The following is a 15,424-nucleotide window of genomic DNA, read 5'->3' as shown; positions in this document are numbered from 1 at the left end:
TCTTTCAAGAAGTATCTTCTGTTCTTCTAGCCACTCCAGGCTGGTCTGCTTGTCCTTTCAAGTGGAAATTTCCCACCTCAGAAGATTCTGGATGGGATTCAGGATTCTACCTATGGTCTTAAAGTAATGCAGAGGCTCCACAGGAAGCCTCCTTCACTGGTCACGTTGTAGCCCCATTTTAAGTATTCAAATAACTTATAGGGAGAAGACCAACTTAACAAGCTTTCTATGGTGATATTTCTGGCTATTCCTTTCTCTCCCCCTCAAGTGTCTGTTTTATGATGGTATGTCAGGGAAACTAAGATTCAAAAGACAGCCAAGCATCTTAACATTATTTCCCCTCTTTTCCCCATTCCAACCATGTCTCAATCCCTGTATCCCAGAGCCCTGTTCTTTCAAGGTTGTGCATACATCATTATTTACCTCTGCCCCACTTCAGCCTCATAGTCATCCTATCGTATTTCATTTCATTGCAATGATTATAATCTCTTCCATGCATCATCAAATAACCAAAGGATACACCCCACAGGCCCCACCCCCCTGGCTGTCAGCAAACAGCCCCTCTCCCTCCTTGAGTCCCGTGTCCCCAATCACTGTATCTGTCCATGTCATCATCTCTGTCTCCATGCCTGGCTTCACTGCCTCTCTGGGTAGGGTCATGCTCTCCGCTCTTCTCACATGATGGTTCCAGGAACCTCTGCTCCTGGGCTGCAAAATCAATCACTCCTCTCCTTTTGTCAAAAAAAATCTACCTCTACATTTACGACCCTCACAGTCAGTCCTGATGGCAATTATTCACTCTTGTACAAGAGTCTTATCCCCATTTCCTTTCACCAGCCCGGTCCCAACAGATTGGAAATCATTCAGTGGAGGTTCTGTCTACCCCTTCTGGAACATAGTTCCCTCTTGAAAGCTTGTAAGCCAGTCACTTCTTGCCTTTATAGCCCCCTCCCCAATTTGAGTCTGGGCACTTTCTAGCCCCCTTTAAGGTATTCCAAACAGTTATAGGCTGAAGATGGGCTTATAAGCTTTCTATTGTGATGTTTCTGGCTATTCCTCACCCCCCTCAAGTGTCTATTTCACAATGATAGGCAAGGGAAACCAAGATTCAAATGACAGCCAAGCATCCTAACATTATTCCCCTCTTTTACCCTTTCAAACCATGCTTCAGTCCATGTATCCTGAAGCCCTGTTATTCCAAGGTTGTGCATACATCATCATTTACCTCAGGCCCCCTTAGCCCATGTGAACCTACCTAACTGTTCTCCCATCCGCCTTGTTCTTCTATTTACCTCCTCCTCCTTGTGTATTGCCAGCCTCCACCCCCACCCCCACCCCAGCACCCAAGCTTTCCTGTGTCTGTTCTTTATCCTGTGCTCTATCTTCCCCTCCTCTCCTCTCATCCCATACATCAGGTGATCAGCAATTATATATATATATTTCCCTCCCCTTTTGGGTGGGTTCTTTTTCTTAGTCTTTTACAATAATGGTTTTATGCAATAGTTCTCCTTTTGTGACTGACTAATTTCACTCAGCATAATGTTCTCAAGGTTCATCCATGTTATGCATTGGCTTGCAGCTTCCTTGCTGTTCTTCAAGCATAGTATTCCATTGTGTGTATGTATCACAGTTTGTTTTTCTATTCTTCAATTGATGGGCATTCAGGCTGTCTCCATCTTTGTACTATTATAAATAGTGCTGCTATGAACATTGGTGTGCATATATCTACTCGTATTATGGCTCATATTTCTTGTGGGTAAATACCAAGTAGAGGAATTCTGGATCATAATATTTCTATTTCCAACCTTCTGAGGAAGCGCCATATTGCTTTCCAGAGTGGTTCTACCATTTTGCAATCCCACCAACAATGTAAGATCTGCTTTTGTGATCTTTGCTGTTATTGCTGGTGTGAGATGATATCTCATTGTTGTTTTGATTTGAATTTCTGTCATGGCTAGTGATCGTGAACATTTCTTCATATGTTTATTGGCTCTCCAGATCTCCTCCTTGGTGAAGTGTCTGTTCATGTCCTGTGCCCATTTTTTAATTGCGTTATTTGTCTTTTTCTTGTAGAGATTTTGTAGTTTCCTATATATTTTAGAAATGAGTCCATTATCTGATGTGTGATTGCAAAAGATTTTTTCCCATTCTGTGGGTTCCCGTTGTACTCTTTTGGTGAAGTCTTTTGATGTACGTAAGTTTTCAGTTTTTAGTATGTTCCATTCATCTATTTTGTCTATTTTTGTTTGTGTAATTTCAAAATGTTTGGTAGTCTGTGTATGCCCTGAATTAGAGCCTTCACATTTGTCCCTATTTTTTCATTGGTGGCCTTCATAATTTTGGGATTCACATTTAGACCTTTAATCTATGCTGAGTTAGTTTTTATATGGGGTATGAGGTAAAGGTCTTGTTTCAGTCTTTTGCATATCACTTTCCATTTCTGCCAGCACCTTCTGTTAAAGAGACTATCTCCTCATGTAGTATACGTAGGCACTTTGTCAAAAATCAGTTGGCTGTATCTAGATGGGTTAATTTCTGGATTATCAATTCTGTTACATTGATCAATGTATCTTTCATTGTACCAGTACCAGGCTGTTTCGACCACTGTAGTAAAATTTGAAATTGGGGAGTGAGAGGCCTCCAACCTTGTTCTTCTTCTTAATCAGTGCTTTGCTTATCCTTGATCTCTTTCCTTTCCATGTAATGTTAGTAATTGTCTTTTCCATCTCTTTGAAGAATGTTGTTGTAATCTGTATTGGGATTGTAATATATGTGTAAATTGCTTTGGGGGCAGTACTGATGTTTTCATGATGTTGAGTCTTCCCATCCAGTATGTTGTTCCACTTTTGTAAGTCTATTTTGATTTCTTGTAGTAGTGTTTTGTAATTTTCTTTGTATAAGTCCTTTTTTCTCTGGTTACGTTTATTCCTAAATATTTCATCCTTTGGGCGGCTATTGTAAATGTATTGCTTGCCTCATATCCTTTTCAGCACTGTCATTGTTACTATAAAGGAATCAAACTAATTTTTGTATGTAGATCTTATATCCTGCCACTTTGCTGAATTTTCCAATGAGGTCTAGTAGTTTTGTTACTGAGGCTTTGGGGTTTTCTATGAATAGGATCCTATTGTCTGGAAATAGAGAGTTTTACTTCCTTTTTGCCAATTTGTATGCAACTGGTAGCGTAGTGGTTACGAATCGGACTGCGAACCTTAAGGTTAGCGGTTCGAAACTACCAGCCGCTCCGCGGGAGAAAGATGAGGCTTTCTACTCCCGTAAAGATTTACACCCTCGGAAACCCTGTACAGGGTCGCTATGGGACGGACCCGACTCGATGGCACTCAACAACAACAACAATTTCTCTATCATGCCATATAGCTCTGGTTAAAAAGGATTGGTGACAAAGGCATCATTGTCTGGTTCCTGTTCGCAGAGGGCAGACTTTCAGTTTCTCTCCATTGAGAGTGATGTAGGCTGTTGGTTTTGTATATATACTCTGGATTATGTTGAGGAATTTCCCTTCAGTCCCTAGTTTGTTGAGTGTTTTTATCAGGAATGGATGTTGGATTTTGTCAAATGCCTTTTCTGCATCAATCGATACGTTCATGTGGTTCTTTTCCTTTTTCTTATTTATGTGGTGGATTACTTCGGCCATTTTTCTAATGTTGAACCATCCTTGCATCCCTTTTATGAAACCCACTAGGTCATGATGTATTATTTTTTTGATGTGCTGTTGGATTCTGTTGGCTAGGAGTTTGTTGAGAATTTTTGCGTCTATGTTCATGAGGGATCTTGGTCTATAGTTTTCTTCCTTAGTGATGCCCTTCCCTGGTTTTCGTATGAAGGTTATGCTTACTTTATAAAAAGTATTAGGGAGTTTCCCATCCTCTTCTATATTCTGGAATAATTTGAGTAGAATTGGTGACAGTTCTTCCCTGAATGCTTTGTAGAACTCACCCGTGAAGCCGTCCTGGACTTCTTTTGGTTGGGAGTTTTATGATGACCTGATTAATTTCTTCTTTTGTTATGTATCTGTTCAAGCTTTCTATTTCACTCTAAGTAAGTTAAGGTAGGTTGTGTTTTTCTAGAAATATATCCATCTCTTCTAAATTTTTTAATTTGTTGGAGTACAACTCTTCATAGTATTCTGTTATTATCCTTTTGATTTCGTTATGTTCCGTTGTGACATTGCCCCTGTGGTTTCTAATGCGAGTTATTTGTGTCCTCTCCCCCTTTTCTTTTGTTAGTTTTGCCAATGGTTTGTCAATTTTTTAATCCTTTCAAAGAACCAGCTTCTTGTCCTGTTGATTTGTTCTATAGTTTTTCTGTTTTCCATCCCATTTATTTCTGCTTTCATCTTTATTATTTCTTTTTTTTTTTGGTGACTGTAGGTTCCCTCTGCTGGTCTATTTCTAATTGTTGGAGATGCTGTGTTAATGTGTTAATTTTGGTTCTTTCCTCATTTTGGATGTACGCATTTATTGAAATAAATTGTCCTCTCAGCACTGCTTTTACCCTATTACAGAGGTTTAGGTATGTTGTGTTTTCATTCTCGTTTGTTTCTAGGAACTTTGTGAATTCACATTTTATTTCTTCTTTTACCCAGTCATTTTTCAGCAGGGTATTATTCAGTTTCCATGTATACAGCTTTATTTCCTTTGTCTTCTTATTGTTGATTTCTAGTTTTATAGCATTGTGGTCTGAAAAGCTGTTTTGTAGTATTTTGATATTTGTAAATTTATGAAGGCTTGCCTTGTGACCTAACGACATGGTCAATTCTGGAAAAGGTTCCATGTGCACTGGAGAAGAATGTATATTGTGCTGTTGCTGGGTTGAATGCTCTGTACACATCTATGAGGTCAAGTTGGTTGATTGTGTTGTTTAGTTCCTCTGTAGCTTTGTTGAGTTTCTTTCTGGTTTTTCTGTCACTTTTCAAAAGTGGTGTATTAAAATCTCCCACTATAATTGTAGATTTATCTATTTCTTTCTTCAGTTCTAGTGAGGTTTGCTTGGTCCTCTTTCATTGGGAGCATAGCTATTTATTACGGTTATGTCTTCTTGCTCTGTGGACGTTTTGATCATGAGATAGTGTCCTTCTTTGTCTCTTATGCTGGTTTTTGTCTTAAAGTTTACTTTATTGGAGATTAGTATTGCCACTCCTGCTTGTTTATTGTTGCAGTTAGCTTGGTTTTTTTTTTTTCCCATCCTTTAAATTCTAGTCTGTTTTTTCTTTGTGTGTAAGGTGTGTCTCATGCAGACAGCTTATTGAAAGGTCTTGTTTCTTATCCATTCTGTCACTTCATTGGTGCATTCAATCCATTGACATTCAATGTAATTATTGATAGGTATGAATTAATTGCTGCCATTATGTTACTTTTTTGGCAGCACTGTTTCATTTGTTTTGCATGCCTTCTTGTGCTGAGTTTGTGTTTTTTGTGCTATTTCTTGTTGGCTTCTTAGTTTTCATATTTGCTTGTTCTGCTTGGAAGTTCATTTCCATGGTAAGTTGTGAAGTATTAACTTTCTTTGGAGTTACCTTATAGTCTATTAACTTTTCTCTCCATTTAAGAGAATCTGTTGTATCCTGTAATCTACCTGACATTCTCACCACCTCGATCTCTGTTGCTATGTTTATCCCTTCTTTGACATTGATAAAATTTTGATCTTCGGTTGACCTCCCAGCTCCTTTGAATTCATTGTTGTAGTTTTGTTCTGTCTGTTAACCGAGTTCCAGGTGGTGTTGCCACGCCTGTCAATCTTTGGTTATTGTCTGTTCTTGTTGGTTTTCAGTCCAAAGAAATCCCTTTAGGATGTTTTGAAGTGCTGGATTGGTTTTGATAAAATCTCTTAGATTCTGTTTATCCTGGAATGTTTTGATTAAACTATCATATTTGATTGATAGTTTTGCTGGATTTATGATTCTTGGTTGGCCGTTTTTGTCTTTTATGGTTTTGTATATGCCTCCCCATTGCTTTCTTGCCTGCACGGTTTGTTCTGAATAGTCAGAGCTTAATCTGATTTGCTTGCCTTCATAAGTGACACTTCTCTTCTCCCTGGACACTTTTAGTATTTGCTCCTTGTCTTTGATTTGGAGAGCTTGATTATTACATGTCTTGGTGTCTTTCTTTTGGGGGGTCTATCCTTCCTGGGGTATGTTCGGCTTCTTGAATGTTTATCTTCTTGTCTTTCAATATTTAGGGAAATTTTCTTCCAGAAACTCTTCAACTATCTCCTCTGTGGACTTTTCTGATTCTTCCTGTTCTAGAATGCCAATAATTCTTAAATTGTTTCATTTTGTGTTATCCAGCATGAATCTTAGATTCTCTTCAGATTTTTTTTTAATCCTTTTTTCTGCTTGTTCTTCTGTCTTAGCAGTATTGAGAGGTTTGTCATCCAGCTTGCTAGTTCTGGCTTCCATCTCTTCTATTATGCTCCTTTCCCCTTTCAGTGTATTGTCCATTTCTGATGTTTTATTATTAATTGTCTGGACCTCTTATTGCAGGTTTTGAATTGTTTCCCATTGCTGTATAATCTTGTTTGATTGCTCTTATAGTACTTTCCTGACCTCTTCCTTGTTTTCCTCCACCCCTTTTTGGAGCATTTGAATTTGTTTCTATAGCATTCTTTTGAATTCTTTCTCAGGCAAATCCAAAACCTGCTCTTCCTCTTCTGGGGAGCCTTTGTCTATCTCCAGCACATTTGTCTCAGTTACTCTTTCCTGTTTTTGGACATGTTTTGAGATCGTTTGTTGTGTTTGAGATCTTTTGTTTGTCATTTCTTATAGTTATGTGGGCTTTTTAATGCCTAAATGGAGGTTTATTGTTGTGTTATTAAGCTGACTTGGTGTCTCCTGGTGGATATGATCAGGAGATAAGCGTCCCTTTTCACATGTAATGTTTAGTAGCTGTTATTGGCTCTTTTCTCAATGGTGAAAGTTTATGGGGTATGCTTGTAGCATGGCTATTTAGCCACAATTGCTGTCTCTTCTTGGGTAACGTAAGGAGAAAAAGCTCCCACCTCCCGGAAGAATGTGTGATCAAAAGGCCCAAAAGTAGAAGCAGTATAAAAGCAAAGACAAGTACCTCCACTTTGAAACAAAAATAAAATCGTGTGTGTGCAGCATAGAAGCCTCCAGCAGTGGGTTGGGGTATGCACTCACTCAGGCCCCTCCCCTAGTCACCGTTGTGGAGGTGTACAGATAGATATTGAGAAGTTAGTGGGAGAAAGATTGTTTACTATTTTTGCCTCTGAAGGTCAGTTAAGTATCTGTGTGTCCACAATGTAATTCTTGAAATAATTGCATCTTTTTATGTTGGGGTTTTACAGATTGTTTATATGGTTTGTCTGTCATGCCAAACCTACCTTTTTTTTTTTTTTCTGGGTGTGCAGGGTTTAATTGTTCCACACAAGTTAACTTTAGGGCTGGGACCCACAGGCAGAAGTCAAAAAGCAGCAGCCAAAGGATTTGCCCTTGGACCAAAGGGCTTTTTCTCTCTATGCCATGGAAGAGCTGTGGTCTCAATGCTGGACTTTGGGGGGTGCGCATCCACCCGCCTGCAGGCGTCCGGGCTGGGCAAAGAAGGCACGATAGGGAAGAGGAGGGAAAAAAAAAAAAACGTGTAGAATTACTCCACACCTCCTTTTGTAAATGTTGCTTCGCTGTTTTTAGCCTAAATTAATACTTTTTGTTATTACCATTTCTTGCTTTTAATAGTCTAAAATACTTAAAATGCTATTTAAAACAGCTCACTTACTTTTAAACACCCATTTTGTACAAAGTCTGGTTACTGCAGGGTGTCTGTAGAGATCAGCACTCAAGAAGTATATGGTCTTGTGGCAGAACAAGATGAGCACAAATCACCATGAGACCTGAATTAAGGGGAGGGTGGAGAGTGGGGAACTCTGTGTTTCCATAGGGAAAGCAGACAATGAAAGCTCTATAGGTGGGAGAGCTCAAGATTTGTTCTAGTAGGAATACAATTTTAATTTTAATGAAATTTGCAGTGTCTATAAAGGAATAGTAATAATAAGCCAGCCTTATGAATGATTTTACCATTTGGTGTGGCAGTTGTTAGACACACAAAGTGAGTCTGCTGTAGTGCTTTTCTGTGGCACAACAAAACTAAACCAGTTACCATCAAGTCAATTCTGACTCATAGAGGCCCCATGTGTTACAGAGTAGAACTGTGCTTCATTGGGTTTTCAAGGCTGTAACTTTTTGGAAGTAGATCACCAGGCTTTTCTACCAGGGCATCTTTGGGTGGGTTGAAGCACCTACTTTTCAGTTAGTACTAGAGTGCTTGACATGGCACCACCCAAAGATGCTGGATATATAATAGATGTTTAATAAGTATGTGCTGAACTATTGAACGGAGCGCTTTAATGAAAGGTCAGATGTTTCTTTCCTAAAAAAAATAAACATAAAATAAAGTTTGATTCTTTTCCCTTCAAATTTAGATTTTCCTTGCTGCTGCTTAATTTGGAGGAGTACTACTTTGAACAGCACACAGCTAACCATATTCAGCATCAAGGCACTCCAAATGAAAGGTGAGGAAGATTTTTTCATTTCTTTCAGATGCCTCATAATGTTGAAATTAAATGCAAGATCATTCTTTTTCCTTCCTGTTTCTTACAGGGAAAACAAAATATAATTTCCTGCTTGTTGAGTGTCAGATGATAAATCTTTTTATTATGTCAAACTTGTTAATTGTGCGATTTAAATTTTTCTGTGTTTTCACTGGAGTGCTGGTGTGGGCTGTGGGTTAATGCACTGGACTGCAAGGTTGGTTTGAACTATAAGGTTGGCAGTTCAAGCTCACTGGCCACTCCTCAGAAACTCTGTAGAGGGTTGTTATGAGTTAGAACTGACTCCATAGCACTTAAAGACAACAACAGCCATAACTTCACATCATTTTCAAAGCTCAAAAGTATGGCATTATCCTATATGGTTGTGGGTACATGCAATCAGCTGGCTAGGAAGATAGCCATTTCTCACTTTTTTCTTGCATCTCTCTTGTATCACATACTCTGCCCTCACTTACTTGTTTTTGGTGTTGTAAAAGTAATGCTTTACATGAAGCAGTAACCAAACTCACTGATACCGAATCATCTGACTCATAGTGACCCTCTATAGGGTTTCTAAGACTGTAAATCTTCCTGGGAACTGAAAGCCTCATCTTTCTCTAATGGAGTGACTGGTGGATTTGAACTGCTGACTCTGCAGTTAGCAATCCATTGCTTATCCTGCAGTGCCATCAGGGATCTGATTAAGCAGGAAAGTGGTATAAAAATCAGCAGTTTCAAAACGAATAATGTGATTTGAACCAGAAGCAAAATCAGTTCCTTAATAATGGTTTCACTAACCTCATATGGATTCAGAAGCTGGTCAGTGAATAAAGAAGATCATAGAAGAATTGATGCCTTTGAATTGTGGTGTTGGAGGAGAGTATTGAAGGTGCCATGGGCTGCCAAAAGAACCAATAGAGCTGTTTTGGAAAAAGTTCAGCCAGAGTGCTCCTTAGAGGCCAAGATGGCTAAACTTCATCTCTCATACTTTGGACATTTTGTCAGGAGGGAACAGTTGTTGGAGAAGGATATCATGCTTAATAAGATGGAGGGTCAGAGAAAAAGAGGAAGACCCCCAACGAGATGGATTGGCCAGGTGGCAGCATTGATGGACTCAAGTGGGGCAACGGTATTGAAGTTGGCCCAGGATCAGACATTGTTTCGTTCTGCTGTGCATGGGGTCGCTATGAGTCGGTTCTGACTCGATGGCACCTGACAACAACAACAACAACAACTACCATAAAAAGAGATTGTCTCTTTGATCTATTTAGAAAGCTATGTACAAAATATAGAATGAAGTTTTTTTTGTTAGTTTAAAATGTGAAGTTGCTATTAACTCAGATAAAAGTTGTTCCAACAGAAATCTATGCACTAATGATTTTTTTGGGGAAATTACCTAACTATATAGGTCACCACTTAGAAGAACTTTGACATTAGATAGACTCATACATTTTTAGTTTTTTTCAGATATTATCTGAAAAGTATAGAAAAGCATGTGGTATTTAAGTGCAAGCCAAAGTAAAAATCACTTGGCTTTTTGGTAGCTTAGGGCATACCAGTTTCCATGTTGTTATTGTAAAGTGCCATCGAGTTGATTCCAACCCATAGTGACCCTGTGTAGGGTTTCCAGGGAGCAGCTGGTGAGTGAACCACCGGCCTTGCAGTTCAAACAACTTTATAGCCTGATGCCCACAGCACCACACCAGGACTCCTACCTGTTTCCTCAGCATTCAGTATTTTAGACAATTACTATTCCCTGACTGTTGGTTGTAATAGCCCTCAAGTCGATTCTAACTCATGATGACCCAGTGTGTTGTAGAGTCGAACTACTCCATAGAGTTTTCTTGGCTGTAATCTTAATGGAAAGGAGCTCTGGTAGCGTAGTGGTTACGAGTCAGGCTACTAACCTCAAGGTCAGCAGTTTGAAACTACCAGTGGTTCCATGGGAGAAAGATGAGGCTTTGCAGCCTTGGAAACCCTATATAGGGTCACTATGGGTCGGAGCCAACTCCATGGTACACCACCACCACCACTACCACCAATCTTTTTTAAAAATTATTATTGTTTTATTGTGAATTATGTGATAGTTTACATGGGAGAACATAAGCTTTACATTCATTATATCGTATATCATTACATCGCCATGGTTACAATCCCCTATATGCATCATCAACCAACCAAATGGTACACCCCGCAAGTTTGCCTCCCGGTCGTCAGCACACAGCTCCTCTCCGTCTCTGGGTCTAGAGTCCCCAGCCACTCCATCTCTCCATGTCATCGTCTCTGCCTCCATCTCTGGTGTCACTCTCTCTGGGTAGGGTCCCGCACTCTGCTCTTTTCCCTTGATGGTCCCAGGGCCCTCCGCTTGTGGACTGCAAAGTACCACCACCAATCTTAATGGAAGCAGATAGCTAGACTTTTTCTTCCTTGGTACTGCTGGGTGGGTTAGTGGTTGTTGTTGGTGGTTGTGTGCCATTGTGACCCTGTATAGGGTTTCTGAGGCTATAAATCTTTAAGGGGCCAGAAAGCCTCATCTTTCTCTCTTTGAGCTACTTTTAAATTCAAACTCCTGACCTTGAAGTTACCCCTTACGTAATCCACTATGCTACCAGAGCGCCATGAGTGGGTTAGGAGTAGTTTTCAAAGTTTCTGCTATCTCTGTTAAAAGTACTTGGCTATTAACATAAAAATTCAAGATTTTAATTTACCCAGGGGCAAGAAAGGCCTAGCAATCTACTTCTTGTGGCAGTACCACAGCCTTGAAAACCATATTGAGCACAGTTTGACTCTGCAACACATGGGTTGCCATGAGTCAGGATTGACTTGACAGCAACCACCTCTTTTCTGACCATTGCACCGTGTGCTCTTACCTCTGCAGTTTTACTCATAGTCTTTTCCCTGTTCGCTTCTTATTCTTCCTTCCAATACTCCACTGTCTGAGCCATAATGCATTGCTTAAAATTAAATGCACTTGTTTATTATTAAAATACAAATAAAGGCTAGCAACCTGAAAACTATAGTTTTGAAGTTATTATTAGGGCAAAATAGTACAACCCCTTGGAAGTGAATTTGGTAATATCTAGTCAAATTGTGGAGTCCTCGTGTGGCACTGTGAGTTAGTGCCCTGGACTGCAAGGTTGGTGGTTCAAATTCACCAGCTGTTCCTCGGAAACTCTGTATAGGGTCAGAACTGACTCGAAGGAAATTAATAATAACAACAACAAGTCAGATTGTAGGTACATTAACCTATTAATAGGGAAGTTCCACTTTTAGGATGCTGGCTAAATATGAAAAAATGACATGTATAGGGTTATTCATTGTAACATTGTTTTCAATAGTAAAAGGTTAACAATCTAATAGGGACTGATTAAATAAAGCATTAAATATTCACCTAATGGAGTAAATAATTTGTAGAATTAGTATAGGATCAAATTTATGATAGAAACAGCTACTCTTAAGAATGAAAAAGAAAATGAAACAAATGAACTTAACAGTATGTAAAGTCTTGATGTGATACTATAGGATAAGCACTGGACTGTAGATTGCTAATCACAAGGCTGTCGGATCAAATTGTTGTTGGTAAGTACCGTGGAGTTGGTTCTGACTCATAATGACCCCGCACAGGATGTCCTACGCTGTAAATCTTTACGGGAGCAGAATGCCTCATCTTTCTGGAAACCCTATAATTGTCAATAGCACTTAATAATAGCAACATATGTAAAGTCAGTGTTTTAACCACAGAGAATTATTTTAATTGACTTCAAAATACAGTAATTATATTATGCCAGGGGCATCGCAAAGTTTAGTAGAAATTTTCATTATCTTCTAATTCCGTTTTTACACAGACTTTTTGTAACCACCTCATATGTTTTTTGGGATATATCCTAAGTTGAAAAAATTGGCAAAGAAAGCATTAACTGTTTTCATTGACAATTTTTATTATTCTTTTGAAATTATTTTATGCACTTACAGATCATTTATGTAGTTGGGTAAAGCAAAGAAATAATAATGTTAATGAACATTAACAAGAACAAAATTTTCAGTATAAAAGAGATCCAATGCTAGAGTTTAAGTAAAAGCCTTGTAATCTTACAATTGAAATGGAAAGACTTAAATAAAGTCCTGGATTTTGTGCATAGGGCTGCCATGAGTTGGAGGCTAACTCGTGTGGCATCAGTGACAACAACAGTATTGAATCTGTGTACTGGAGGTATAAAGTCAGAGTCAGATTTGGTAGTAGTTAAATTGGCACAGTGCTAAACTATAATTAAAGGACGAATGGGTTTCAGAAATTTGGTGGAAAAATTCCATGATCCTTTTATTTAATTTTTCCATGAACTTTTTGAAACCCTCTCATATGTGCAGATTTCTCTAATCTCTGCTGTTGTTGCTGCATGCCGTCAAGTTGGTTCCGACTCACAGCAACCCTGTGTAGGGTTTGGAGGTGGTGTGCCCTCGAGTTGGTTCTGACTAACGACTCTGTTTAGGTTTTCCGATGCTCTAAACCTTTGCAGGAGCAGAAAGCCTCATCTTTCTCCCATGGAAAGGCTGGTGGATTCAAACTGCTGACCTAACAATTACCAACTCAACCCATAACCCACTACTGTACCAGGGCTCCTTTCTCTAGGGAGGTGGAAGGAAGGCAAACATTTTTTGCTTTGTTTTCTTCATGCCTTTTCTTCTTTTTAATTACATTGTTACTATTTTATTAGTTGACACATTAGTGGCCTACTTTCTAGTTAAAATGTGTGATGATTCTTTTATGATTTTCTCTAGGTTCATTAAATAATCTTTTATATTTTGATTCCTAGGAAAATCAGAGGCTCTTTGAAAATATGCTCCAAATCAGTGATTTTTGAACCAGATGCAGTATCCCAACCCATTATTAAGGTAAGAACACTTTAAATATTATCAAGAACATCCAGATTTTCTGTATTTATTTTACCTTTGCTGATTTTTACATTTCTTTTAATTTTATCCAGATTCCTTTGAGAGATTGTATAAAGATAGGAAAATATGGAGAAAATGGAGCCAGTAGACATTTTGCAAAGTATGTCATTATCACTAAAGTGCTTAATTCTACTTCATCCAAAAAAAATTATATATTTAATGACTTTGTTCTGCATTTTAGGGCAAAGTCTGGGGGAATTTCACTCATTTTCAGTCAGGTAAGAAGCACTATGTAAATATTTTTTTCCTGAATGTCAATAAATTTGTATGGTGAAGTTATTTGTGGAAATCTCAAGTAAAGATTGTTTGGGATAGATTTTTTTAAAGCTTTTAAAATTTGGTTGTTAAAAGATATGATCCATAATGGACAGGTTGACTGTCTACTAAGTCTGTGACACACATAGGCTGTCAGTTGTGCCCCAAAGGTTCTCTGAAACGTGTTGAAGCCACCTCTCCCAGACAGGGCAGCCCGTTTCTTCCTATGATTCAGGACCATTAAGAAGACAGGAGATCAGTGGCACACCACCCAAAGTGACCTCAGCTTTCCTCGCTAGCTAACCAGGGCAGCAATGCAGGATGTATGGGCTTGAGTGATGATGACCTTACAGGTGTCCACCTATCTCAACTTTATTCCTTTTTTACCTCATGTGCCCAGTGTTGTGCTCCGTACTGGTGAGAGGGAGACCAGTGAAAGCCTGGTTTCCTGTTCTATAGAGTTTTGTTGTAGAGATGGTCACCACTATTGCCATCTAGCTCTGGATTGCATACCCTTCTTCAAAATGAACGTGGGAAGAGCTCAGTGTTGCCTCAGTTACCTGCAGAGGTACGGTGGTACCGAGGTGTCCGAGAAAAGTTGTTCTGTTATCAAGTTTAGGAGAAGCAGTGAGAAACAAACTTAATCACATTTCTTTACTGCAGGGCTGACTCAAAGCCTTTACTGTACCTAACATGCATTCATTCTCCAGAAGGGGGACAAACAGTCAGTAGTAGCAGATAGTATTCCTGGCACTTTTTTTTTTGCTAATGAACCTTCTGTTCCTGAAGCACTTATTAATGTGTAATAAAAATTACTTCATGAGAGCTGGAAGATCTCAGATTAGGTGTCTGTCTACTGTCTCTGATTCTACTAATTTTAAGGAAGAAAACATTTCACAAGTTCCTTTTGGCCTTATTTTACCGGAATATATGAAAGCAGTTACAGACATTTATTACTTTGGAGAAGAAATAGCATCGTTACTTTGGTCCACTCTTGGGTTGTCATTACTTCTCTGTTATTTTCTTTATGGCGGCCTTATTCTAGAAAGGCCATACTTGAAAGGAAGAGGAATTTTTTCCATAAGACATAGGACTTCTAGAATAAAACTGTTCATTTTATATACTTTTAAAATGTTAATTAACTTTGTTGTTAAGTGCCAATCCAGAGCACCCTGTACAGGGTTTCCAAGGAGCAACTGGTGAGTTTGAACCACAAACCTTGTTGTTCAAACCTTCTTTGTAGTTCAGCACATTAACCCACAGTGCCACACCAGGACTCTTAATTAACTGTAATCTTAGAAATAAAGAACTTTTTAAAAACCACGTTATTGTAATAGTTTGTAGAAGAGCTGACTCAGTCCACTTCGTATCAGTGAAGCCTAAACCCATATTGCTCTTTCAGGGGTTATTTTAACCTTATCTAGCACACAATCATGCAACCTTTGTGGGGTTTTTCAAATTGCTGATTAGGTCAGAAAGTCTCAGAAATACAATGCAGGAAGTTTTGTAGAGCTTTGATTCCAATTTTTCTGTTGCTGCTAGAAGGAAGGGAGTGGGGGTGAGATGTGTGTGTGTGTGTGTGTGTGTGTGTGTTTCACAGGATCTGGAAATACAAAGGAGAACACAATATCCAAAGTCCTTCTCCCCAGGGACT

At 38.9% G+C, this 15,424-nt stretch overlaps 1 protein-coding gene across 1 annotated transcript in view; it reads left to right on the top strand.

Annotated features, from left to right (window-relative positions):
* Nucleotides 1–15,424, top strand: part of NSMAF (neutral sphingomyelinase (N-SMase) activation associated factor) — a 110,277-nt gene that overhangs the window by 27,996 nt on the left and 66,857 nt on the right. The window contains exons 2-5 of the mRNA XM_006876960.1: nucleotides 8,458–8,547; nucleotides 13,377–13,455; nucleotides 13,548–13,615; nucleotides 13,697–13,733. Of these exons, the coding sequence (XP_006877022.1) occupies nucleotides 8,458–8,547; nucleotides 13,377–13,455; nucleotides 13,548–13,615; nucleotides 13,697–13,733 (274 nt within the window). The remainder of the gene's footprint in view (nucleotides 1–8,457; nucleotides 8,548–13,376; nucleotides 13,456–13,547; nucleotides 13,616–13,696; nucleotides 13,734–15,424) is intronic.

The sequence above is a fragment of the Chrysochloris asiatica genome, unplaced genomic scaffold (genome assembly GCF_000296735.1).
Source record: "Chrysochloris asiatica unplaced genomic scaffold, ChrAsi1.0 scaffold00437, whole genome shotgun sequence".
In the NCBI taxonomy this organism is placed as follows: domain Eukaryota; kingdom Metazoa; phylum Chordata; class Mammalia; order Afrosoricida; family Chrysochloridae; genus Chrysochloris; species Chrysochloris asiatica.
The sequence above is the reverse complement of the archived record's forward strand: the minus strand, read 5'-3'. Positions and strand labels throughout refer to the sequence as shown.